General features: G+C 45.3%; 1 protein-coding gene across 2 annotated transcripts in view; it reads left to right on the top strand.

Annotated features, from left to right (window-relative positions):
• Positions 1 to 25892, top strand: part of LOC138665529 (L-threonine ammonia-lyase-like) — a 406691-nt gene that overhangs the window by 136309 nt on the left and 244490 nt on the right. For both annotated transcript variants that reach the window (XM_069753102.1, XM_069753101.1), the window contains exon 4: positions 10389 to 10630. In XM_069753102.1, coding sequence (XP_069609203.1) covers positions 10389 to 10630 — 242 coding nt within the window. The remainder of the gene's footprint in view (positions 1 to 10388; positions 10631 to 25892) is intronic.

The following is a 25892-nucleotide window of genomic DNA, read 5'->3' on the forward strand; positions in this document are numbered from 1 at the left end:
TATGTGCTGTTCCCATCTTGCTCCCCCATCCTGTCATGTGGTGCTCCCATCCTGCGTCCCTATCCTGTCATGTGCTGCTCCATCTTGCGTCCCCATCCTGTCATGTGCTGCTCCATCCTGCGCCCCCATCCTATCATGTGCTGCTCCATCCTGCGTCCCAATCCTGTCATGTGCTGCTCCACCCTGCGCCCCCATTCTGCCATGCGCTGCATCCATCCTGCGCCCCCATTCTGTCATGTGCTGCTCCCATCCTGCACCCCCATTCTGACATGCGCTGCTCCCATCCTAACCACAGATATTTACTATGCCCAGGCAACGCCGGGCTCTTCAGCTAGTGTATATATATATATATATATATATATATATATATATATATATATATATATATGTGTATATATATGTGTATATATATGTGTATATATATGTATATGTATATGTATATATATATGTGTATATATATGTGTATATATGTGCCATTCTGACATGTGCTGCTCCCATCCTGCGCCTCCATTCTGACATGTGCTGCACCCATCCTGCGCCTCCATTCTGACATGTGCTGCACCCATCCTGCGCCCCCATCCTGTCATGTGCTGCTCCCATCCTGCGCCCCCGTTCTGTCATGTGCTGCTCCCATCCTGCGCCCCCGTTCTGTCATGTGCTGCTTCCATCCTGCACCCCCGTTCTGTAATGTGCTGCTGCCATCCTGCACCCCCGTTCTGTCATGTGCTGCCCTATTCTGTCATGTGCTGCTCCCATCCTGCGCCTCCGTTCCGTCATGTGGTGCTCCCATCCTGTGCCCCCGTTCTGTAATTTGCTGCTCCCATCCATATGCCTCATGCGCTGCTCCATAAAGGTTTTTGGCTCCCATAAGATGCTCCATAGTATATGCCCCGTACACTGCTCCATAAAGGTTTATGGCCCACATAAGATGCTCCATAGTATATGCGCCGTACACTGCTCGATAAAGGTTTATGGCCCCCATAAGATGCTCCATAGTGTATGCGCCGTACACTGCTCCATAAAGGTTTATGGCCCCCATAACATGCTCCATGGTATTATATGCCCCGTACACTGCTCCATTATGGTTGATGGCCCCATAAGATGCTCCATAGTATTATATGCCCCCGTACACTACTCCATTATGGTTGATGGCCCCATAAGATGTTCCATGGTATTATATACCCCCGTACACTGCTCCATTATGGTTGATGGCCCCATAAGATGCTCCATGGTATTATATGCCCCCGTACACTGCTCCATTATGGTTGATGGCCCCATAAGATGCTCCATGGTATTATATGCCCCCATACACTGCTCCATTATGGTTGATGGCCCCATAAGATGCTCCATAGTATTATATGCCCCCATACACTGCTCCATTATGGTTGATGGCCCCATAAGATGCTCCATGGCATTATATGCCCCCGTACACTACTCCATTATGGTTGATGGCCCCATAAGATGCTCCATGGTATTATATGCCCCCATACACTGCTCCATTATGGTTGATGGCCCCATAAGATGCTCCATAGTATTATATGCCCCGTATGCTGCTGCGATATATAATAAAAAAAATAACATACTCACCTATCGTCGCTGGGCGCCGAGTGCTGGGGGGCCTGAGCAGGCGGGGACACCGGCATGCTGTGGGAGTCAGGTGCCGGAGTCGCCGCTAGCTCAGGCTCCCGACACTTGCTATATTCACCTGGCCCTGATCCAGCGCTGCCGTGTTCCGGCTCCTCTGGCTGTTACTGTTCAGTCAGAGGGCGGCGCGCATTAAGCGCGTCATCGCGCCCTCTGAACTGTGAACGTCACAGGCAGAGGACCCGGGAGACGGAGCCGCATGCAGCGCTGGAACGGGGGACAGGTGAATATACTTACCCTCCTGATGCGTCCCTGCTTCTCCGGTGGAGATCGCGGTGTGCGTTCAGTGTTTACGCATACCGCGATCTCCTGGGAGCGTCACTCTGTGGGGTCCAGACTGCGCCGGCGCTTGCGCTTGCGCAGTCTATAAAGGCTTCGGACAGAGTGACGCTCCCAGCGTTATATACAGTTAGGTCCATATATATTTGGACAGAGACAACATTTTTCTAATTTTGGTTATAGACATTACCACAATAAATTTTAAACAAAGCATTTCAGATGCAGTTGAAGTACAGACTTTCAGCTTTTATTTGAGGGTATCCACATTAAAATTGGATGAAGGGTTTAGGAGTTTCAGCTCCTTAACATGTGCCACCCTGTTTTTAAAGGGACCAAAAGTAATTGGACAGATTCTACAATTTTTAAAAAAATGTTCATTTCTAGCACTTGGTTGAAAATCCTTTGTTGGCAATGACTGCCTGAAGTCTTGAACTCATGGACATCACCAGACGCTGTGTTTACTCCTTTTTGATGCTCTGCCAGGCCTTCACTGCCGTGGTTTTCAGTTGCTGTATGTTTGTGGGTCTTAGTGTCTGAAGTTTAGCCTTTAACAAGTGAAATGCATGCTCAATTGGGTTGAGATCAGGTGACTGACTTGGCCATTCAAGAATATTCCACTTCTTTGCTTTAATAAACTCCTGGGTTGCTTTGGCCTTATGTTTTGGGTCATTGTCCATCTGTAGTATGAAACGACGACCAATCAGTTTTGCTGCATTTGGCTGGATCTGAGCACACAGTATGGCTCTGAATACCTCAGAATTCATTGGGCTGCTTCTGTCTTGTGTCACATCATCAATAAACACTAGTGACCCAGTGCCACTGGCAGCCATGCATGCCCAAGCCATCACACTGCCTCCGCCGTGTTTTACAGATGATGTGGTATGCTTTGGATCATGAGCTGTACCATGCCTTCTCCATACTTTTCTCTTTCCATCATTCTGGTAGAGGTTGATCTTGGTTTCATCTGTCCAAAGAATGTTATTCCAGAATTGTGCTGGCTTTTTTAGATGTTTTTAGCAAAGTCCAATCTAGCCTTTTTATTCTTGATGCTTATGAGTGGTTTGCACGTGCAGTGAACCCTCTGTATTTATTTTCATGCAGTCTTCTCTTTATGGTAGATTTGGATATTGATACGCCTACCTCCTGGAGAGTGTTGTTCACTTGGTTGGCTGTTGTGAAGGGGTTTCTCTTCACCATGGAGATTATTCTGCGATCATCCACCACTGTTGTCTTCCGTGGGGGCCCAGGTCTTTTTGCATTGATGAGTTCACCAGTGCTTTCTTTCTTTCTCAGGATGTACCAAACTGTAGATTTTGTCACACCTAATATTATAGCAATTTCTTGGATGGTTTTTTTTCTGTTTTCGCAGCTTAAGGATGGCTTGATTCACCTGCATGGAGAGCTCCTTTGACCGCATGTTTACTTCACAGCAAAACCTTCCAAATGCAAGCACCACACTTCAAATCAACTCCAGGCCTTTTATCTGCTTAATTGAGAATGACATACCGAAGGGATTGCCCACACCTGTCCATGAAATAGCCTTGGAGTCAATTGTCCAATTACTTTTGGTCCCTTTAAAAACAGGGTGGCACATGTTAAGGAGCTGAAACTCCCAAACCCTTCATCCAGTTTTAATGTGGATACCCTCAAATGAAAGCTGAAAGTCTGAACTTCAACTGCATCTGAATTGTTTTTTTTTTTAATTCATTGTGGTAATGTTTATAACCAAAATTAGAAAAATGTCGTCTATGTCCAAATATATATGGACCTAACTGTAGATAAGACAACTTGAAACGCGTCCCCTTCTGAGACCCCTAATGATCATCTGTAATCTAGGGGAAACCAACTGTGTCCAGTTTTCCTAGAGCAACACTACAGTGTCCATTCCTAGCAGTCATTAATATAAATGTTCTTTTTCCCGTCTCCCATGACAGCACACCTGAGAGAGGGATCCGCCCAGTCGGGACAGGAAACCTACTGAAATAAAAGGGCGGTACCTCTCCCTCGCTTCAGTTGGGTTTCCTGTCCTGATGGGAACCCTTGTGCTGAACATCACGGCGGTATTTGTTGATAGAAGTTCCACTCACCCACTCCTGTCCCGGCACTGGAAGAACAGGCAGGGCGCCTGTATGCCGGCCTTCAGGAAGCTGGAAGCGCCGTCCGCAGATCCTCCAGGCTCTGGCGCACGTGCGGGCGTCGGAACAGCCACAGTTCGTGGTCCTGGGGCCCTTCTGTGTCTCCCACGCCGCTCTCCCCCTCTGTGAGCAGTAACTTCCTGGCGCGCGGCTGGCGTTACGCGCAAGGCACGCTGGGTAGGGGCGTGCCTGCGTGACGTCAGAGCCGTGCTCCGGATCCAAGATGGCGGTGCCCATCGCTCTGATCACCGGCATCATTCCAGGCTTCCCGGCGGGATTCAGGAGGGGGAGAAGCTCGTATCAGGGACCGGAAGAGGCGGTGAGCACGGCGGTTCACCCTATTTAAGGGTAAAGTGACATAGAAACACCGCTCACTTCGTTAAAGCTCTCCAGAGATGGAGAATACTATGGATCAGCAGCAGCAGCCTTTACAGCAGCAGCAGCATGAGCCCAGGTCAGGTGATTCACCTGCCCACCAACGTGTTAAAGGGAGCGGCCGCTCCAGTGGAAGGAGTAGCAATCGCCCTCGGAGGTCACAGGACTCCTCAGCGTCTAGGAGGGATGTGGTCCATGCTCCTATTCAGCCTCAGAATCCAGTACCCTTCATGTTCAGCGGGTGGTGAGTGATCTTCGTGAAGTCACCCTGGTGGCAATGGGCTACATTTTCTGTTTGCTTGGCAGGCGCCGAGGAAGGCTAGCAACAAGTCTAAAAACAAGGAATGTGCCCTCTGTAGAGTTCCGTTGACAGCCCAGTGGCAGAAAAGTCTTTGTGCGGATTGTATCCAAAAGACTATCCAGGAGGAGACCCCTGACTTTGCCTCTAGTCTTAGAGCCATGATTAGGGCTGAAGTGGAAGGCTCAGTTAAATCAGCACTTAAAAGAAAGGGTAGTAAGAACCCTGAACTTATTTTAGATTCTGATGTCTCTCCGTCTGACGAGGAATATCAGGAGGAACAGTTATCTCCCTTCCACTCTTCCTCTAAATCCCCCGACTCCTCTTCAGATAGCGATGAGGGGGGCCGTCCATGTTTTCTGACTGAGAACACGAATTAATTAATAAAAGCCGTTAGAGCTTCAATGGGCCTTAAAGATGAAAAAGCGGCCAAGTCCCTGGAGGACATTATGTTTGGGGGTTTAGAAGAAAAAAGAAAGCGTACTTTCCCTGTGAATTCCAAGGTAAAAGCCCTTATAGAAAGAGAGTGGAGGAAGCCGGAAAAATCGGGTAATCTGCCCTTGGCTTCTAAAAGACGTTATCCCTTTGAGGAGAAGGATTCGGAAATATGGGATAAAGTTCCAAAAATTGATGGTGCAGTTGCCAGGTCCTCTAAAAAGTCTTCTCTTCCCTTAGAAGACTCTGGTGTATTAAGAGACCCTCTAGATAAAAAAGCGGACGGGTTCCTAAAGCATACCTGGGAGGCAACTGCAGGGTTAAAACCGGCAATCGCCAGAACTTGTGTTGCACGCTCCCTTATAGTCTGGTTACAACAGATAGAAGACCAGTTAAAATCTAAAGTGTCGAGAGAAGACATCCTAACCAATGTAACTATGGCTAGAGGAGCGGCTGCCTTTATAGCAGACTCATCGGCAGACTCCGTGAGACTACCATCCAGAGCTGCGAATCTATCTAATGCGGCTAGACGTGCTCTTTGGTTAAAGGGATGCCCGGGCGACTTGCCTTCAAAAAACAGACTTTGTTCTTTACCATGTGATGGCCATTTCCTTTTTGGACAGAAATTAGAGGATATTTTGGAGAAAGCAGGGGATAGGAAAAAGGGATTCCCTCGCTTTCCGGTGGACATTAGACGGCCCTATTTTCGGTGGGGGAAATTTAGTAGAGGTCGCCCCCCGGGAGATAGAAGGAATTGGGACTCCAGAGACAGGAAGGGATCTGGATATATGTTTAAAGGTCCCTCAACATCGGCAAGGAAGCCCTCCCAATGACGCCAGGCCAGAAGTAGGGGAAAGGCTTTCATCTTTTTTCCCAGCTTGGGTAAAGATCTCCCCCAGTCCTTGGACTCTGAAGGTCATCAAAGATGGTCTAAAAATAAATTTTGTTTATCTACCACGACAGACTTTTGTGTTGACGCCCCAAAGAAAAACCCCGGAGGAACAGCTTGCCTTGAAAGCAGAGGTATTGGAACTGGTATCAAAACGAGTTCTGGTAGAAGTCCCGGGAGAAGAGCAGGGAAAAGGTTTTTATTCCCCTCTTTTTTTGATAAGAAAGCCAGACGGGTCGCTGAGAACCATTGTCAATTTAAAAAATCTAAACAGGTCGGTAGTAAACTGCTCCTTCAAAATGGAGTCTGTGAATACAGCGATAAAACTCTTGTTCCCAGGTTGCTTCATGGCTGCCATAGACTTAAAGGACGCCTACTACCACGTCCCAATCCATTGGGACTACCAAAAATTCCTAAGAGTAGCAGTTTATGTCCAAGGTTGTCTCAGGCACTATCAATACGCTGCCCTCCCGTTCGGCCTGTCAATAGCGCCGAGAATTTTTACAAAGCTAATGTCAGATGTCATGTCCTTCCTCCACTCTCAGAACGTAGTTATAGTTCCGTACCTGGACGACTTCCTTATAATAGGGTACTCAGCAGCACATTGTCTGGCGCAAATAAAAGAAGTTATAACAACGCTAGAGCGGTTGGGGTGGAAAATAAATCTCGCCAAGTCGAGATTGACGCCGGAGCTAGTCCAGTCCTTTCTGGGTTTAGTTCTGGACTCCACACGTCAGCTTTGTCTCCTACCAGAAAACAAGCTGGTCAAAACTCAAAATCTGGTGAAATCAGCAATTCATCACCCCCCATAATGACGTTGAGAAAGGCAATGTCCCTGTTGGGTTCTCTGACGTCATGTATACCTGCAGTAAGATGGGCACAGTTCCATATAAGACAGTTACAGTGGGAGGTCCTGTCAGCACAGAGGTCGTTAAAAGGGCATTTAGAGGGGAAGCTTCGCCTTTCGTTAAAGGTAACAGATTCCCTAAAATGGTGGGCCGTGAGAGATCATTTGGCGTCGGGGGTCCAGTGGATAACTCCGATAGATCAGATCATCACCACAGACGCAAGCGGTTCAGGATGGGGGGCCCATTTAGGGACTCTCTCAGTTCAGGGATCCTGGTCCCAACTAGAATCACGTCAGGCGTCAAATTTAAGAGAGTTATGGGCTGTAGAGAGCGCTGTAAAACATTTCCTTCCCATCCTTCAGGGTCACCATACCAGGGTCATGTCAGACAATCACGCAGTAGTTGCATATATCAACCACCAAGGGGGGACGAGATCCCCTTCCCTGATGAAGTCAGCGTCTGTCCTCCTACAACTAGCAGAGCACCGCCTACTATCCCTCTCGGCTCTCGACATAAAGGGAGTCGAGAATACGAAAGCAGACTACCTAAGTCGCAAAACAAGGAGAGTGGTCTTTGAATTCCCAGGTGTTTCAACAGATAGTGCAGGCTTGGGGCTTACCTGTGATAGATTTATTTGCCACCCTAAACAACAGGAAAGTAGAGAATTTCTGTTCATTAGACCCGAGAGAGAAACCCTTTGCGGTAGATGCTCTCCAGATACAATGGAATTTCAGTCTCGTGTATGTATTTCCACCGATAGCAATGATTCCGACAGTGGTAAGGAAGATCAGAATGGAGCAGGCGAGAGTAATTTTGATTGCTCCATTTTGGCCAAAAAGACCTTGGTTTTCCCTCCTGAGACAAATGTCAGTGACCGATCCATGGATTCTGCCAGAAATTCCGGACCTGCTTACTCAGGGTCCAATATGCCACTCTCAAGTGATGGGCTTCCATCTTGCAGCCTGGAATTTGAGAGGGCATTATTGAGTAGACAAGGATTTTCACCAGGGTTAGTCTCCACCTTGTTGAAAAGTAGAAAGCCAGTAACATCGAGGATATATGGTAGAACATGGAAAACGTTTCTAGATTTTTCAGGGCAACCTCTGGGGGACAAGGCGCCTGTAGGTACTATTCTAGAATTTTTACAGGCGGGTTTACAACTGGGGTTGGCAACTAATACGCTCAAAGTACAGGTGTCGGCATTAGGAGCCTTATATAATTGTAATCTGGCCTCCAAATAGATGGGTGTCCCGCTTTATAAAATCCTGTAGTAGGTCTAGACCAGTAATAATTCAGAGGGTTCCTCCATGGGATTTGAATTTGGTGTTAGAGGCTCTAACTAGTGATCCATTCGAGCCTTTGCAGGAGTCATCGATAAAAATGCTCACTCTTAAGACAGTACTTCTGGTAGCGTTAACATCAGCCCGTAGGGTGAGTGACTTGCAAGCCCTGTCTATCTCCCCTCCTTACACACAAATATTTGATGACAGAGTAGTACTCAGACCAGATCCGGCATATCTGCTGAAAGTAGTTCTTAAATTCCATAGAAGCCAGGAGATTGTATTACCCTCTTTTTGTAATAATCCCAAAAATCCGGGGGAAGAGAAATTTCATACACTGGATGTAAGAAGAGCTATTTTGCAATACATATCTTTGACTAGTCAGTGGAGGAAAGATCAGTCCTTATTTGTAGCTTTCCAGGGTAGTAGGAAGGGATATGGGGTATCCAAGGGTACTATTGCTAGGTGGATTAGGGAGGTCATTTCCTTATCCTATGCTTCTCGTGGTGCCCCAATCCCTGAAGGCATCAAGGCTCACTCCACCAGAGCTATGGCTACTTCCTGGGCAGAAAAAGCAGAGGTATCGATTGATCAAATTTGTAAGGCTGCTACCTGGTCCTCACCGTCTACCTTCTTTAGACACTATTGACTAGATCTATCCTCCTCAACTGACCTTACCTTTGGTAGAAGGGTGCTGCAAGCGGTGGTCCCTCCCTAAGGTGTTTCTTTCTCCAAAAATCTCTCAGGTGTGCTGTCATGGGAGACAGGAAAACACCAAGGTTACTTACTGGTAGCCGTTTTTTCCAGAGCCCATAACAGCACCTGTATATTCCCTCCCTTCTTTTTCACCCTTTGGTGTGCACTTTTAGTTGGGTGTTTTTTTATTATTATTATAATGTGGTGGTAGATTACCATGTGAACTAACCAAGGGGGCCTCTCATGCTCTGAAAACCAACTGAAGCGAGGGAGAGGTACCGCCCTTTTATTTCAGTAGGTTTCCTGTCCCGACTGGGCGGATCCCTCTCTCAGGTGTGCTGTCATGGGCTCCGGAAAAACCGGCTACCAGTAAGTAACCTTGGTGTTTTGTAACCACTCTCCCGTCCAAAAATTCAAAGGTCTACCAAAATGTTAACCAATGTGGCTAGCTATGAACCTTCTATCCTTGTAAAAGAGAAAAGTCAGACAAACCCTCGCATTTGGCAAATTTTGCTATAACTGTAAAATTGGGGAACCCTGTGTTAGTTTCCTCACCAATGGAATGGTGCCATCCTCATTTGTGTTTTTCTACTAATGGCAAGATACGGTATCTGCTTGGTCCTCTCCATGCTGTTTATACCTTTGACAAGAAAGTGCCCTTATAAACGGTATGCTGTAACTTTTGTATCCGACATCACATAAGTTGATTATCTGAGTAAATACACTCTTGGAAGCAAATAGAATGCAATCAATATTCACTTTCTTTTAGAAATATAGTACAGATATAACCCAAATATGTAACTGATTTGGCTCTACAATACTTCAGAGGAATCTGTAAGAAGGTTTTTGCTATTTAATCTGAGACCAACATAATGTAGAGCAGTGTCTCCCAAACTCCAGTCCTCACGGCTCCCAAAAGCTCATGTTTTCAGAATTTTCTTATCATTGCACAGGTGATGGGATTGTTCTAAAGCTGTCAGAAATTGCCACAGGTTATCTCACCTGTGAAATACTAAGAAAATCCTGAATACATGATGTCTTGGGGGCTGTGAGGACCGGAGATTGGGAAATATTGATCTATAGTAAGAGATCCTGATTACAAGCATGGGCCACTTACTAGGCTGTGTGCTGTAGCTTCAATACAATCAGTGTTTTGTCAGCAGGAGATTATCACTACGGGACTAGGTCTAACGTGCAAGCCAGGTGAAATAATCTGAGTAACCTCATCCCCACCACTGATTGGCAACTTGCTGACAATTCACAGTGTACACAGGGAGCTGCCAATCAGTAGTGTGGCGGGGCGATACACAGCTCAGCATTCTGACCACGGCTACATCTACAACAGCGGAAACAAGGATTCTATCAAAACTACACCAAGCAGTGGAATAAGTGATACATCCCAGAGTCTCTGCTCCTACATCATGCTGCTCTCAGATCGCATAGCAGAAACCTACGGACAGATTCTTTTTCACTGTCTACACTATAAATTATAACTTTTTTGTTTCACAGGATCAGCAAAGGAAAGGAGTGATTGTAGCTACAGACAGTAATTTTGCCATGGCTGTGGCTTACCATGCGTCTGAGTTACAAATCCCTGTGTTTGTCATAATGTCAGCTGGAACATCTCCAAACCGGGTCAAAATGTGCCGTGACTATGGTGCTATGGTTATTTTATTTGGACCCACAGCAAGAGACGCTCAGAGCCATGCCCGGAGACTGGCACAAGAGAATGGATACCTCTATATTGAGGAGTAAGTATGATCTTGACTATTATCCCCCATCAGAGCCAATTACAGCTTTTCTGCTGCTTGAGGGAAAAAATTAAATGGTGTCCCTCCCCACAATGCAATAAAAACTAACAGTGAAAAAACACAAATTCATTATTTTTTTTTATGGTTTAGTCACTTGTGTCACTTTATGCGGTAATAACTTTGAAGTGCTTCATCAGATTCCACTGATTCTGAAATTGTTTTTTCATGATATATTGTACTTCATGTCACACAACATAGTTCATAGTTAAAATTTGACCAGCAACTTCTCAATTTTCCAACCAAATTTACATAACTATTTTTTTAGTGACCACATTATATTTGAAGTGACTTTGAGGGGTCTATATGATAGAAAATACCCAAAAGACAAGGATTAAATGAAAAAATGGACCCCAAAATATGTCTTGCAATTTCTCCTGAATGTATTGATACCCTATATGTGGGAGAAAACCAATGTTTGGGTGCATGGCAGGGATCAGAAGGGAAGGAGCAACATTTTACTTTTTGAATGCAAAATTTGCTGGAATAATTAGCAGATGACATGTTGTGTTTGGAGAGCCCCTGATGTGCCTAAACAGTGGAAACTCTCCACGAGTGATACCACTTTAGAAAGAGACCCCTCAGGGAACTTATCTAGATTTGTGATGAGCATTACAGAAGTTTATAACATTAAGCCGAAAAAATAAAACAAAATCACATTTTTTCCTACAAACATGTTTTTTTAGCCCCAAATTTTGATGGAATGGTCTACCAGTGTAATGTCACATTTGGAGATCCCTTATGTGTGTAAATAGTGGAAAATCCCCACAAGTAACCCATTGTTGAAGCTAGGAAGGAAGGAATCTGTCTAAGGGTATGAGCACACGGTGCGGATTTTGCTGCGGATCTGCAGCGGTTTTCCATGCGTTTACAGTACCATGTAAACCTATGGAAAACAAAAAACGCAGTGCACATGCTGCGGAAAAAAACGAGTGGAAACGCCGCAGTTTACATTCCGCAGCATGTTAATTCTTTGTGCGGATTCCGCTGCAGTTACGCCTGCTCCATAATAGGAATCCGCTGGTGTAAAACCGCAGGTGGAATCCGCACAAAAACCGCGGTAAATCCGCGGTAATTCCGCAATGAATCTGCAGGTAATTCACAGTGCGGTTTACCTAGGGATTTACAAAAACAGGTGCGGAAAAATCCGCAGACATCCCACCTACGTGTGCTCATACCCTCAATGTATGGTGACTCGTGAGCACCTTGAAACCACACTCATACGAGTGCAGTGATTTTTCTGACTTTTTGAAACCACAGGTGCTTCACAGAATTTTTCCTTCACCTCATTGGGGGAAACAGACCGTGGGTGTTATGCTGCTGCCACTAGGAGGCTGACACTAAGTGATACAAAGAAAGTTAGCTCCTCCCCTGCAGTATACACCCTCATGCTGGCTTCCAGAGACCCAGTTCAAGCTTAGTGTACGTAGGAGGCACACTAGATTTAAACCTTTTTTTCTGGATGAAGGGGCGACGGAACCTTTCAAGGCTCCGATCTCCCCGAACCAACAACAGGCGAGCACGGGAGTTTTACCTCTCCATATCCTCTCCTGCGACGTGGGATGCCACTGCCTGAGCTGATTCTAGGGGCGACGGGCCCCTTCAAGGGCACCGATCTCCCCCCTGCTTTACAGACGAGCACTGGTGTGTCACCTCCAGTATCCTCTTCTGCAGCCAGGCCTTATTGCTGGACATCTGCCCTGCCCACCAGGTCTCACCCTCGGCTGTTCAGAGGCACTATTCCACCATGGCGTCTGTGCAGCCCCCACTGCATCACCACTGAAAAAGAGCGGATGATGGAAGGAGGCTGACGGTTCCTCTCCACCCCCCTTTTAAGGGGATGGTGGATGGAGGCTTTCCCAACCCTGCACCGTCCTATTTACCCCTATTTACAGTTCTATGAAAAAGTTTGGGCACCCCTATTAATCTTAAGTTTAATTTTTTGTAAAAATTGTTTTTTTGCAACAGCTATTTCATTTTTATATAACTAATAACTGTTGGACACAGTAATGTTCCTGCCTTGAAATTAGGTTTATTGTACTAACAGAAAATGTGCAATCTGCATTCAAACAGAACTTGACAGGTGCATAAGTATGGGCACCCTTATCATTTTCTTGTTTTAACTACTCCTACCTACTTCTTAGTGACTTACTAAAGCACTTTTTTTGGTTTTCTAACCTCATTGAGCTTGGAACTTCATAGCCAGGTGTATGCAATCATGAGAAAAGCTACTTAAAGTGGCCACTTGCAAGTTGTTCTCCTGTTTGAATCTCCTCTGAAGAGTGGCATCATGGGCTCCTCAAAACTGTCTAATGATCTGAAAACAAAGATTATTCAACATAGTTGTTCAGGGGAAGTATACAAAAAGCTGTCTCAGAGATGTAACCTGTCAATTTCCACTGTGAGGAACATAGTAAGGAAATGGAAGAACACAGGTACAGTTCTTGTTAAGGACAGAAGTGGCAGGCCAAGAAAAACATCAGAAAGGCAGAGAAGAAGAATGGTGAGATCAGTCGTCCTTGACTGATCTCACCATTCTTCTTCTCTGCCTTTCTGATGTTTTTCTTGGTCTGCCACTTCAGACCACCTCCAGAGAGCTGCAGCATCAACTTGCTGCAGATGGTGTCACTGTGCATCGGTCAACTATACAACGCACTTTGCACAAGGAGAAGCTGTATGGGAGAGTGATGTGAAAGAAGCCATTTCTGCAAGCATGCCACAAACAGAGTTGGCTGAGGTATGCAAAAGCACATTTGGAGAAGCCAATTTCTTTTTGGAAGAAGGTCCTGTGGACTGATGAAACCAAGATTTAGTTTTTTGGTCATACAAAAAGGCGTTATGCATTGCGGCCAAAAAACACAGCATTCCAAGAAAAACACTTGCTACCCACAGTAAAATTTGGTGGAGGTTCCATCATGCTTTGGGGCTGTGTGGCCAATGCCGGCACCGGGAATGTTGTTAAAGTTGAGGGACGCATGGATTCCTTTCAGTATCAGCAGATTCTTGACAATAATGTTCATGAATCAGTGGCAAAGTTGAAGTTACGCAGGGGATGGATCTTTCAGCAAGACAATGATTCAAAACACTGCTCCAAATCTACTCAGGCATTCATGCAGAGGAACAATTACACTGTTCTGGAATGGCCATCCCAGTCCCCAGATCTGAATATCATTGAACATCTGTGGGATCATTTAAAGAGGGCTGTCCATGCTCGGCGACCTTCAAACTTACCTGAACTGGAATTGTTTTGTAAAGAGGAATGGTCAAAAATACCTTCATCCAGGATCCAGAAACTCATTAAAAGCTACAGGAAGCGACTACAGGCTGGTATTTTTGCAAAAGGAGGATCTACTAAATATGAACCAGTTCATGCTTAGTGTCCATAGGAGGCAAATGGGTCTGCTACTCAGACCATACTTTTTTATTTTATTCCTTTTTTTTCAACTTTTACCTTTTGCTATTTTTCCGCAAGGAACGTAGGGGCGACGGATCCTTTCAAGGGTCCTATCTCCACCAACCAACAACAGGCGAGTGCGTGGAGTGTCGCCTCCACGTATCCTCTCCTGCGACATGGGATGCCATGCATGAGCTACCTAAGGGCGACAGTTCCCTTCAGGGCGCCGATCTCCCCACACCAGCAACAGACAGGAACATGGAGTGTCGCCTCCATGTGCCCCCTTCTGAGCCAGGCTACGGGCGGATACTTCCCTGTTTCATCCTAGGGGAGCGAACCCTTAGGATACACAGAGGCCTCTATGGCACCCATGCTGCTCCCACTGCACCACCACCGATTGAACAACGGTGCTGCAAAGAGCTGGATGGTCCCTTTCCACCTCCCTTGCAAAAGGGGACGGTGGATTGAGGGTTCCTGCCCGCGTCACAGACCTAACCTGCAAGCAGAATGCCAGCTCTGCCTTCTCTCCTCCAGCTCCGGCGGTGAGTTCGGGATCTGGGGGGGGGGGCGCTCCTGCAGCATGTCACGGCCCATCATGATCCTTTTCCGGCCAGGCTCTGGGAATTTACTCCCCGGCTTCAGCACCTCACCAGCATTCCGGCAGTGAGTTTTGGGGTCAAGGGGGCTCCTACAGCGCGTCACAGCCCTCATGGTTCTTTTTCAGTTGGGCACCAGTAATTTACACCCCGGCTTCAACCTGCGCTAGGCCGCAACCAGGTAGCTCCACCCACAAACTTTCCCTCTGTCCGACGTAAAAAAATTTAGTCCTCTGCATACGGCGCGTGTAGGCCGCAACCCGGAGGCTCCGCCCACACGATGATGCGTTACAGTGGACCATCCAAAATCATGGCATCTTTTGTATTCTCGGGGGCCATCTTCTTGCCCCCTATACCGCTTCTGGACATGTGCACCCCCTTTTTACCTGCAAGGATCCTGTCTTTGAGCACTGAGGCCAGCACTAATCTACATAAGGACTGGGCCACAGTATCTGGAACACAGGACCTGGGCTACAGGATCTGAGCCCAAGATCTGGGACACAGGATCTGGGACACAGCATCTGCTCAGGGTAAGGAACCGCTGCAATACCCCCTCTCCTTGGCAGTATCCCCTTCTACAATTTCTGTAGGAAACTCTGTAAGAGTGCTGATAGAAGGGTACATTATGTCTCAGTCCACAGCTGTATCCCCTGCCAGTCTGCATTCCTCAAAGCGCAGAACTAGCCACTCTGCAAAGCCTGCAACCACAAATACGCTCAGGAGCCCTCCACTGTCACTGAACCCAGTGTGCCTAGTCCCCCTAAGTCGGCTTCATCACTGTCGCAATCCATGGCTTCTATGGCCAAAAGTATTGAATCCCTCTGTGGATCGGATAGCTCCCATGTCTCAGGTAGATTAATCCTCCCCTACCAAGGGGCAGTCGGCCAACAGGGGCCGTAAGCATTCTAGAAACGTGCAGACATCTACATCTAGAAAACGGATCCATAGTACGTCTCTCTCTCTCTTCCCCTGAGACCGTCATCCACAATCTGTAGGTTGACGGGGACTTATGTTCTGCTCCAGATCACGCACTGTCCTTCAAAAGGACTAAATTCATGCAACATAGGATGCCATGCCTGGGCTGATTTTTAGAGGCAACGGGTCACTTAAAGGGCACCGATTTCCCCACGCCATCAACAGATGACCACATGGAGCGTGGCCTCCATGTATCCACTCCTACAGCCAGGCCTAATGCTGGACAATCAGTCCTGTCTTCCCGGGGGCCTGAACTCCGCGGATGTACAGAGGCACCCCTTTTGGCGTCTAAGCAGCCCCCACTGCATCACCATTGTTTAGTGGATGATGCAAGGAGGCGGTCAATCCCTCTCCACTTCCCTGTTAAGGGGATGGTGAATCGAGGGTTCATCTCTTTAACCCTACACCATCCAAAGACAGCAGCAACAGCAAGAGATGGTTTATCCTGATCTGCTGGATACAGGCGCATTCTACCACTCGGCTTTCTCCGGGTAGGCAAAAAAAAATCTAAAAGAGTAGATTGGGTCGAGTCTCCTGTCGTAGACACCAGTTTCCCAACTAACTTGCAAAGACCTTCTATCCCGGCCAGATGGGTCATCAATTAAAAATCCCATGGGCCATCAGATGGAAAATCTAGTTCATTCCGTCTTTGCGAACTCGGGTTCAACACTCTACCCTTCCTTAGTCGCCGCATGGGTTGCTAAAGCAATGGACTCCTGATCGGAGACCTTATCTACTTCGATTAAGAACAGTAACCTTCTCCCAGAAGCAATACAGGTGGCCAATCAAATCTCTTGAGCGGGAGACTATGTGGTCCATGCCTCTTTGGACGCAACTACTTGTGCGGCATTGTGAGCAGAAAATGCCATTACATTCAGAAGAGCATTGTGGCTCAGAGGCTGGAAAGCGGACCCTGCGTCCAAAAAGTCTCTAACATCACTCTCTTTCCAGAGGGTCGGTTATCGGTGAGAACTTGGAACAAATAAAGACTGGCTCACTACTTCTTCCCAGTTAGGGCGTTTCCCACACAGGAACAAGGGTCACAAGTTTCCTATAGACCCAACCAGCAGTGGAAGGGGTGTTCTAGACAGGCTAGATCCTAGGAATCTAGATTCCAAATAAGAGGTCGGGAAAAGAAAGACCGACCCTGGACCTCAAACTTCTAACAAGTTTGTCAAGGCCCGCCATTCTCGGATGGAATCCTTCCGTTCGGTCATTACCTCAATGGAAAAGAGTGGTGGGTCTGGCAATCCATCGAAATTCGGACTGCTTATCTCCACATTCTGATTTTTTCCCCCTTGCGCTTCACCATTCAGGAACAGCATTTCAAATCACGGCTTTGCTTTTAGGCCTTGCTACCGCTCCCAGAGTGTTCTCAAGGGTCATGGCTGCTGTCGTGTCCATCTTAGACTCTCGGGTCATGATCGTCCTGCCCTATCTGGACAACTTCTAGCCAAGAGAACGTCCTTCCTGGACTGCACTGAGTCTGTCTGTATCACTTGTGATAACATTTCTCGCCTGGACTGGCGGATAAACTTAAGCAAGTCTTCCCCATTTCCAGCCCAGCAGTTATCATTTTTTAGGATGATCCTGGACACCTCCAGAGGTGGTGATGGAAGACCTTGACCCTCCAACAGGAAGCTTGCGCCCTTATTCCATCCGTTTTGCTATTAGGTTTCTGGGAAAAATGGGGGCGGCAATGGAAGCAGTGCCCTTCTCTCCGCTTGTCTCTGCGGGTCAGACAAGCTTTCAGATGGTGGACTCTGACCTCCTCCCTTAACCAGGGGAGATTCTTTCTTCAGGTTAATGGTTAGTAGTGAATACCGATTCCAGTCTTTGTGGCTGGGGAGCGTCACCACACTGCTCAAAGCCGCCGGTCAAATCGGGAACTCCTGATCAATGTTTTTTGCAGATCCATGCGATACAGCTATCCCTAAAGAAGTTCCACTGTTTTTTATCGGGTCACCCCATCTGAATTCAATCTGATAATGCCACTGCCGCGGTGTACAGCAATCATGAAAGGGGTACCTGCAGACGGGCGACCGTGGCCGTGGTCGCTCACATTTTCTGATGGGCAGAGATCAATCACTCGTTGATCCCGGTGGGGCAAGAAAACTGGGCAGTAGTCTTCCTCAGCCGCTAGGGTCTCGCCTCAGGCGACTGGGAACTTCATCCAGAAGTCTTCCAACAAATCTGCCTTCGCTGGGGAACTCTGGATGTAGATCAGATGGCATCCAGACTGAATGCCAAAGTACTCAAGTTCATAGTTCGGTCTCGAGATCCCAATGCCATTGCAGTGCATGCTCTGGTTCTTCCGTGGGGTCAGTTCCTTTTCCCCTCTTCCACTACTTCTGAGAGTCTTTAGGTACAGAAAGGGTCCCAGTGATCCTGAATGACCCGGACTGACCACGTTAGGCATGGTTTGCGCGGCTAGTACAATTCGTCATCATCTTTTTCTGGCAACTGTCGGATTGTCCAGATCCGCTCTCCATGGACCATTTTGTCATCAGATCCCAGGGGTCCCATGTTTTTCAACTTGACCACTTAATTCTGGTGTTCTGACCCAGGCGGGACTCTCACAACAAATTTTCAGCGACTGGTGCTGGTAAGTCCGCCTCAGTATGCATTTTGCTTGGGGTGAGGATCTCGGACGCTCTTCCCATATTAGCTTTTGTCTCCAAACAATCTGGATTCAGTCCTGGCACTCAGCTCGCTGAAAGTCCAGATTTTTGCCTTATCAGTCTTATTGCAACAAAACGGCAACTAAGGACTTTCACACAGGGACTTTCACATGTGGTACTTCCCTATCGCATACTGCTACATCTTTGGGACCTTAACTGGTCCTGGGGGTCTTACAGGAGACTCCTTTAGATCCGCTTCAGGATGACTGACATTACTAACATGGAAGGTCGCCTTTTTTCGAAGCGGTCATGTCATTCAAGCGAGGTTTTGGAGCTAGCCCCTCTGTCCTTTAAGATGCTATGTTCTTTCAGATGTTTTTCTGTCAAGGCAAGGTTGTCCTCAGGCCGTACCTGTCCCTTGTTGCCATGTCTTATGAGGACATTGTTTTTTCCTCGTCTTGTTCAGCTCCAGTCCACAAAGTGGAACGAGTTTCCATGCTCTGGATGAGGTGAGAGCCCTGAGAAGATAGTTATCGCGGACGGCGTCCATCCTGAAGGTCGGACACTTTATTTAGACTTTCTGATGGTCACGGGAAGGGTTTAGCCGCTTTATCGGCTATGATAGCCAGGTGTATTTGTTCCATCATCCAGGAGTCCTTCTGCATAAGAGGTTAGTGAGGATCAGAGCACACTCCACTTGGTTAATTGGGGTTTCTTGGGCCATTAGGCACCAGGCATCAGCAGAGCACGCCTGCAAGGTTGCAGTTTCATCCAGTCTGCATGCATTCTTAAAGCACTGTAATTTTCACACCCAGACTTCCGCAGATGTGAGTCTGGGCAGGCGGACTCTGCAGATCACTGTAGCACACTTTTAGGTAGCGGTTACTGCTCTGTTATGTTGTCCCCACCCAGGGACTGCTTTGGGATGTCCCACAGTCTATGTCCCCCAATGAGATGAAGGAGAAATAGGGATTTTTGTGCACTCACCATAAAATCTTTTTCTCCGAGCCAATCATTGGGGGACACAGCACCTACTCTGTTAATAACTTTGTGCTTGTTCTGTAATTTGACATGTTATACTCTTATATGTTGTTATTGCTCTCCTACTGCTTTTGCACTGAACTGGTTCTCAGGGAGCCAGCAGGAGGGTGTATACTTCAGGGGAGGAGCTAACTTTCTTTGTATTACTTAGTGTCAGCCTCTTAGTGGCAGCAGTATAACAGCCACGGTCTGTGTCCCCCAATGATTGGCTCGGAGAAAAGGATTTTACGGTGCGTTCACAAATATCCCTATTTTGCAATGTTGATCTGTGGAAATGACCAAAAAATATTTTTGACCCCCAAAAATGTTGTTTTAGAACCAATTTTTTTTTTCATTTTCACAATGATAGCAGGAGAAAATGGACCATAAAATTTTTTGTGCAATTTCTCCTGAGTACACCGATACCCCATTAGTGGTTGAAAACTACTTTTGAGGCATAATCCATGGCTCAAAAGGGAAGATGCGGGTACCATGTAACATTGGCAGAGCCCTAAGATGCCAGAACAGCAGTACCCTCCATAAGAGACCCTCAATGAATTCATATAAAGGTGCAATGATCATTGTGAGTTTTTGGAGAGTTTCTGCTTGTATTTCTTTGCATGAAGTCAGAATTGCCTCCCAGAGCTGCTGTTTTGATGTGAACTGCCTCCCACCCTCATAGATCTTTTGCTTGATGATACTCCAAAGGTTCTCTATAGGGTTGAGCTCAGGGGAAGATGGTGGCCACACATAAACTTCTTTTGTGCCCATAGCAGCCAATGACTCAGAGGTATTCTTTGCAGCATGAGATGGTGCATTGTCATGCATGAAGATGATTTTGCTCCTGAAGGAACGTTTCTGCTTTTTATACCATGGAAGAAAGTCGTCAGTCAGAAACTCTATATACTTTGTATAGGTCATTTTCACACCTTCAGGAACCTTAAAGGCCTACCAGCTGCTTCCCCATGATTCTGGCCCAAGACATGACTCCTCCACCTCCTTGCTGATGTCGCAGTCTTGTTGAGACATGGTCGTCAACCACCAACCATGCACTACTCCATCTATCTGGACCATCCAGGGTTGCTCGACACTCATCAGTAAACAGGACTGTTTGAAAATTAGTCTTCATGTATGTCTGGGCCCACTGCAACCGTTTCTGCATGTGAACACTGTTTAGGGGTGGCCGAATAGTAGGTTTATGACCCAAAGCAAGCCTTTGAAGGATCCTATACCTTGAGGTTCCAGGGACTACAGAGGCACCAGCAGCTTCAAATATCTGTTTGCTGGTTTGTAATGGCGTTTAAGCAGCTGCTCTCTTAATCCGATGAACTTACCTGGCAGAAACTTTCCTTTATCAGCATGAACATGTCTGTGCTCAGATTCAGCCACAAATCTCTTAACAGTACGATGATCACGCTTACGTTTTTGGGAAATATCTAATGGTTTCATCCCTTGACCAAGGCATTGCAATATTTGATGCTTTTCGGCAGCAGAGAGATCCTTTTTCTTTCCCATGTTACTTGAAAACTGCGGCCTGCTTAATAATGTGGAACATCATTTTTAAGTAGTTTTCCTTTAATTATAATCACCTGGAAAACTAATTATTGCATGTGTTTAAGATTGATTTCAGTGATCCATTGAGCCCGAGACACAATACCACCCATGAGTTTATTTGAAAAACAAAATTAAATCTTTATGACACTTAAATACAATTTGCATAATAATTTGGAAGACAGTGTACAAAACTGTGGCTGATGTCACTAAAAAGACGGACATTGCCGAACCACAGGCCAGACAGTGTCCACAGTGCCCCTATCTGACTCATTATAGGAAATTTCAGAGATATGCACAGAAACCCCAGTGCACGCACTCAGCACAGAGCGCAAGAATAAATGAGAGCCAAGCCTTACTGCGATCTTTGTGAGGCAGAATGAACATATGAACTGCAGGTGAAGAATTGTTTTTTTATTGGTTTTGCGTGTGGTATAAGTGACTAGATGACTTTATTCTTCAGGTCGGTGCAATTACAGCGATACCAGATTTATATCGGGTTTTTAGGATTGGCTGCTGTCACACACTAAAAGATATTTTTTTTGCATTACTATATTTTGATAACTACACAGCAAGACCCATGAAACGTAACAGGGCACCAAGAACTGGATACGTTATATGAACAACAACAAGAAAAAACAGTATAGGGTGCCAATAAAAATCAACATTTATTTAGACATGATTAAAAACGCCTCCTGACGAAGATAGCAAAACGTGCGTTGGGGCGGCGGGGGACGCCATACACAGACTCTATATCTACGTAAGTGCTTCGATTTCTTTTACTATAGCCAGACTTATGCAAGGGAACAATGTATCCCACAAATAGTATGCGGTACTTCAGGCTTTTGTTATACTATTCCTAGTAAAGCACATAGAGGATTACAATCTGTGTAGTGGTTTCTCCCATTTTGGAATGCAGTTACCATGTATGCTACTATGGTTTTTAATCATGTCTAAATAAATGTTGTTTTTTTATTGGCACCCTATACTGTTTTTTCTTGTTGTTGTTCATATTACTATATTTTGAGAAGTATAATTTTTCCATATTTCTGCCGACAGAGTCACGTGATGGCTTGTTTTTTGTGGGATGAGGGGTTTTTGCCATTTTCGGGCACATAACATTTTTTTATCACTTTTTAATCGAATGTTTGGAAGACAGAATGAACAAAAACCATAAATTCAGGAATTGTATTTTGATTGTTTTTAAGCTGTTCCGCTTGTGGTAAAATTGACACAGCATTTTTATTCTTCAGGTCAGTATGATTACAGCGATACAACATTTATTTTTTTATGTTTTGGCGCAATAAAAACTATTTTAAAGAATAAATAATTACTTTTGCATCGCTGTATTCTGATAAATATAACTTTTTTATTTATTCACCGATTAAGCCATATGGCAGCTTGTTTTTGCAGGACTAAATTACAATTTCAGCTATACCAGTTTTATTTACACTTTTTTTAATCGCATTTTATTCCACTTTTTGTTCAGCGGTATGATGATAAAGAAGATTTTTTTACCTTGCTTTTTATTGATTTTTTTATGGTGTTCACTGAAGGGGTTAACTGGTGGGACAGTTTTAAAGGTCATGACGACATAATGGCAACTGTGACATCAAGAGGTCACCGACCCAAGGGCAGAGGAGCTTCTTCTTCTGCCTGCTCACTAAATTCTTCAATCACAGCATTTAGGCAGTTAAAGTGCGGGAAGTGGTGCAGGCACTGAGTGTTCAAAATCGCCTGGAAGTATCCACATGTCCAAGGTCGGTAAACACCTCGCGACCTCGACGTCCAAGATCACAAAGGGGTTAATAGAGAAAGATTGGTCATTTTATTACAGATAAATGGTGTAAACACTTTTATGCCTAACAAAACAAAATTATTCTGCAAGTGATACCTTTATTGGCTAAATAGAAAATTTATATTTGCAGATTTCAGAACACAGAGGCTCCTTCATCAGGCAGGATTACAAATAAATGACTTAGACAAGAGCACAAGATTTAATTGATCTTACAACAGGACATTTGTGCATAGGGTGGATTGGGTGATGCGTCCTATGTTGTGCTCTTGTCTTAGTAATTTATTTGTAAACTTGCCTGATGAAGGAGCCTCTGAGCTCTAAGGCTGCATACATATTTGTTTCTGATTAGCCAATAAAGGTATCATTCCTAGAATACTTTTCTCTTTATTGGGCATAAAAGTCTTTATATCGATTTTTCTGTACCACAATAGAATTTTTAATTGTGCATCATATTACAGATAAAATTAGTTATGCCACAATTTAAAACAAGAGCCTAAATCTAAAATGGAGTCCGGGGCCAGTTAGAAAAATCTTGTTAGGGCATGGGCTGCCTTTTGAAATGTAGACTGGGACTACATGACAACTTTGTCCACTACAGAAGTTCTAAGTATGCTGTGTGTAGCTGCTACATCAAGGTGTCATGCAAGAAAATGGTGTTGCATTGTGATACCTAGTGTACCGTGACCCCACTGCCCTTAAATACAGCATGATGGACCCACAGCCCCTATACACAATACGATGGCCCATCCAGCTACCTACAGTCCTGCTCATTGTTATTGGCATCCATGAAGTTTAAATACAGGTCCTTCTCAAAAAATTAGCATATAGTGTTAAATTTCATTATTTACCATAATGTAATGATTACAATTAAACTTTTATATATTATAGATTCATTATCCACCAACTGAAATTTGTCACGTCTTTTATTGTTTTAATACTGATGATTTTGGCATACAACTCCTGATAACCCAAAAAACCTGTCTCAATAAATTAGCATATTTCACCCATCCAATCAAATAAAAGTGTTTTTTAATAACAAACAAAAAAACCATCAAATAATAATGTTCAGTTATGCACTCAATACTTGGTCGGGAATCCTTTGGCAGAAATGACTGCTTCAATGCGGCGTGGCATGGAGGCAATCAGCCTGTGACACTGCTGAGATGTTATGGAGGCCCAGGATGCTTCAATAGCGGCCTTAAGCTCATCCAGAGTGTTGGGTCTTGCGTCTCTCAACTTTCTCTTCACAATATCCCACAGATTCTCTATGGGGTTCAGGTCAGGAAAGTTGGCAGGCCAATTGAGCACAGTAATACCATGGTCAGTAAACCATTTACCAGTGGTTTTGGCACTGTGAGCAGGTGCCAGGTCGTGCTGAAAAATGAAATCTTCATCTCCATAAAGCATTTCAGCCGATGGAATCATGAAGTGCTTCAAAATCTCCTGATAGCTAGCTGCATTGACCCTGCCCTTGATGAAACACAGTGGACCAACACCAGCAGCTGACATGGCACCCCACACCATCACTGACTGTGGGTACTTGACACTGGACTTCAGGCATTTTGGCATTTCCTTCTCCCCAGTCTTCCTCCAGACTCTGGCACCTTGATTTCCGAATAACATGCAAAATTTGCTTTCATCAGAAAAAAGTACTTGGGACCACTTAGCAACAGTCCAGTGCTGCTTCTCTGTAGCCCATTTCGGCACCTGTAGCCCATTTCCTGCACACGCCTGTGCACGGTGGCTCTGGATGTTTCCACACCAGACTCAGTCCACTGCTTCCTCAGGTTCCCCAAGGTCTGGAATCGGTCCTTCTCCACAATCTTCCTCAGGGTCCGGTCTCCTCTTCTCGTTGTACAGCGTTTTCTGCCACATTGTTTCCTTCCAACAGACTTACCATTGAGGTGCCTTGATACAGCACTCTGGGAACAGCCTATTTGTTGAGAAATTTCTTTCTGGGTCTTACCCTCTTGCTTGAGGGTGTCAATGATGGCCTTCTTGACATCTGTCAGGTCGCTAGTCTTACCCATGATGGGGGTTTTGAGTAATGAACCAGGCAGGGAGTTTATAAAAGCCTCAGGTATCTTTTGCATGTGTTTAGAGTTAATTAGTTGATTCAGAAGATTAGGGTAATAGGTCGTTTAGAGAACCTTTTCTTGATATGCTAATTTATTGAGACAGGTTTTTTGGGTTATCAGGAGTTGTATGCCAAAATCATCAGTATTAAAACAATAAAAGACCTGACAAATTTCAGTTGGTGGATAATGAATCTATAATATATGAAAGTTTAATTGTAATCATTACATTATGGTAAATAATGAAATTTAACACTATATGCTAATTTTTTGAGAAGGACCTGTACATAATGTGGAATATCTTCTGAAAAAAATGAATCAAGTCAAACAGTTTTTTTTGTATAGAGCACTCATGTTAAGTACCAAAGAGCAAATAATAAACAATAATTTAAAACAAAAACAATGGGAGGAAAAATTAGAAAAACCTAAAGCTTGCTGTGTCACTGGTATTGTCACCCTTTACATTAAACTAGTGTGGAGAAACAGGGTAAGTGGGTGCTCTCACCCACTGGCCTGGCTGCCTTAAGCAAAGCTGCATGGACCAGGGCTGATACCACTGAAAGCCCGCTCTATCTCCGGGAGGGCGATACACTACACAGACAACACAGGGTTAGGGTAAAACAGTGTTTCAATACTTTATTGAACCACAACACGCAATAGCAAACAGAAAAATCCCAGCAGTTACCCCAAGATGGTGCAAATTACATGGTCTCACCCTTCCGCTGACTTACCGGGATAATGGTACATGTTATGTCCGAGCTCCCAAGGTCGTTACTCCACCAGTGATACGCACACAGAGAGGAGGTAACGATAAGCATAGGGAGATAACTGAGAGCAGTCCTGTGTTCTTTCAGTCGGGTCAATGTACCCTCAGCTGAGAAGAGTGACACCAACCAGAAGAAAAAAGTCTCTGTTATACCCGAGGCATGTGATCTATTTTTAGATTTACCCAGTGTCTACCTTCAAAATCAACAAACTGGTTACAGAATACAATACACAATTAGCATATCAGCACATAATAAACAAAGATAAACACACAATATGTACAAGTCACTATTACAGACTTACACAGTATGTTAAATGGTATATTAGTTTGCAAGTCTGTCTTCTTGATCCACAAGAGAGAAACACTTAAATCAACAAGCCAATATACAATAAAAAGTCAATTCTTCTTG

This window comes from Ranitomeya imitator, chromosome 2, assembly GCF_032444005.1.
Source record: "Ranitomeya imitator isolate aRanImi1 chromosome 2, aRanImi1.pri, whole genome shotgun sequence".
NCBI lineage: Eukaryota > Metazoa > Chordata > Amphibia > Anura > Dendrobatidae > Ranitomeya > Ranitomeya imitator.